The sequence below is a fragment of the Salvia miltiorrhiza genome, chromosome 2 (assembly GCF_028751815.1).
Source record: "Salvia miltiorrhiza cultivar Shanhuang (shh) chromosome 2, IMPLAD_Smil_shh, whole genome shotgun sequence".
In the NCBI taxonomy this organism is placed as follows: domain Eukaryota; kingdom Viridiplantae; phylum Streptophyta; class Magnoliopsida; order Lamiales; family Lamiaceae; genus Salvia; species Salvia miltiorrhiza.
Window position 1 is genome coordinate 34,121,413 of NC_080388.1, and position 1,996 is coordinate 34,123,408.

Consider the following 1,996-nt stretch of genomic DNA (forward strand, 5'->3'; position numbering starts at 1 on the left):
AAGTCCATCTCTTGCGCAATTTGTACATACTTCCAAACCACCTATGCTCAGTCCAATCATTTTCTTCCACAAGCTTTCATATTCTTCTTCACTCTCGCACCAATTCATACAATGATGCCATGCTCTCTTGAACTAACTGTTACCATTCAAGGAACCAAAGTGAGACGGGGCATTTTGATTGATATGCCATTGGCATAGGCGATGGCTCGCACATTTGAATTAGGCATCAATACCATTAATTAAAGTTTGACGTTGATCATAGAATACCACTTTCGGTTTCTTTGCATTCATTGACTCTAAAAAGGTCGAAAATAATCATTCAAATGTCTCAGTGGTCTCATCTGAAAGGAAAGCCAGCCCGAATATACAATTCTTCAAATGATGATTAATACCTATAAAGGGAGTACATAGCAGAAAAAGGATCATAATAATAACAAAAAAACTTTGCAAAATGTAGGTAATGTTATCATAAGGCAACTAAAACCTAGATGCCTCTTTTGACTGTTAAAGGTGTATAAAAGAACAAATTCAAATAAGACTCTAACAATAATTAAGCCTTAAGGAATATCCAATATAAAACATCTCTATCTACATTATTTTTGGGTTTGGAATCTCTTACCAAACACGAAAACTGGACCCAGAATGTATGTGTATACAAGCCATATCATGTCGTTACAAAAATAAAGCAATTATAACCAGTAGATGCAATGACAGAAAAAATAATTAATGGCATTAAATATGTTTCCCAAGTGATGATTAATACCTACAAAGGGAGCACAAATAAGATCATATTAATTTGTTCATCTTGTAGGTTATGCCAACAAATAGCACATCACCAAAATACTCGTAATCAAGGGCACTACGAGAATCACGGTAGAAGAAATTCATAAGTCGGCCCTCATCATCCTTTTGCATATTCCAGTAGAAAAAAGTCTCTTTGTTCGACTTGTCTACAAAGTATTGCATAAGAGCTGTGGAATCTCCATCCGCCATCTTTGACTTTCTTCTAACATTGTCCATATGATGGTAGACATCTCTACGAATAAATCCGACATTTTCAGGGCCACCAGCTTCATTTTCCATGAAACGACAGGCACGACTTATTGGTATGCCAGTAGAATTCAAAGCCTCCAACATAGACTTCTTAGCATGCAAAAGGTAACGAGAAGAACGGAGCAAATAGGCTTGATCCTTGAGAAGTAACTCGTGGTGGTGTTATTTAATGAATGTCGTTACCTTCCACGGCCATCCTTTAACACGGGCAACCCTCAAAAGAGCTTCACAATTGCACCTAGTGCTATATTTCTTATATACTGCCAATCGCCCATTAATATGAGCAGTAGGAGTCAAACCGCAATAAGAACATACAAATGTCTTTATAAGTACCACTTTTGTCTGCCCGAAACGCTCTTGGTTCCCTTTCCTTACGCTGAATACAGTGTGTTTTGCATAGGCACAATACAACAAAAATGCTTGATCGACCCCATCAACTAAACATCTAGGTGCTAATTTCTCCTCCAACTCTATAGCAGTTGAAGTAACAAATTCATTCGCCACATCTTCAACCTCATGGACAAATTCAAATTCAACATCTTCAACCTCGTGATGCAGGGAAGTATCTCTCAAGGAACTTTTGTTGCATCATTCGCCATGTGGTAACACTTCCTGTGGGCAGAGTATATAGCCATTCTCGGGCACCATCTTGTAGTGTGAACGGGAATGATATTAGTCGGACATTTTCGGCTTCGCTTCCTGTGGCTTTAACCGTCCCGCACACCATCTCAAAGTCTTGGAGATGTCTTTGTGGATCCTCTCAGGGCATATCGCTGAATTTGGGCAATATCTGGATGAATGAGTGCCTCAACTCCCAATTGTCAGTGATCGTGGGCAAAGTGATGCCCAGAGGCCTCAGGCTCATGTTGTTGGGGTACATCATCTCCCTCAAAGTCAGCTCATGGGGCTGGTCTGCTCCTCCATTCTGGTCTACATCCGCCAT

General features: G+C 39.7%; 1 protein-coding gene across 1 annotated transcript; it reads right to left on the minus strand.

The window, feature by feature from the left end:
* Positions 1–786: 786 nt before the first annotated feature.
* LOC131008344 (protein FAR1-RELATED SEQUENCE 5-like) lies at positions 787–1,996 on the minus strand. Its single transcript, XM_057935227.1, has 3 exons — positions 1,860–1,996; positions 1,237–1,630; positions 787–1,143 (listed from the first exon to the last, which is right to left on the minus strand). The coding sequence occupies exons 1-3, from the start codon at positions 1,994–1,996 to the stop codon at positions 787–789; spliced, it is 888 nt and encodes a 295-aa protein (XP_057791210.1).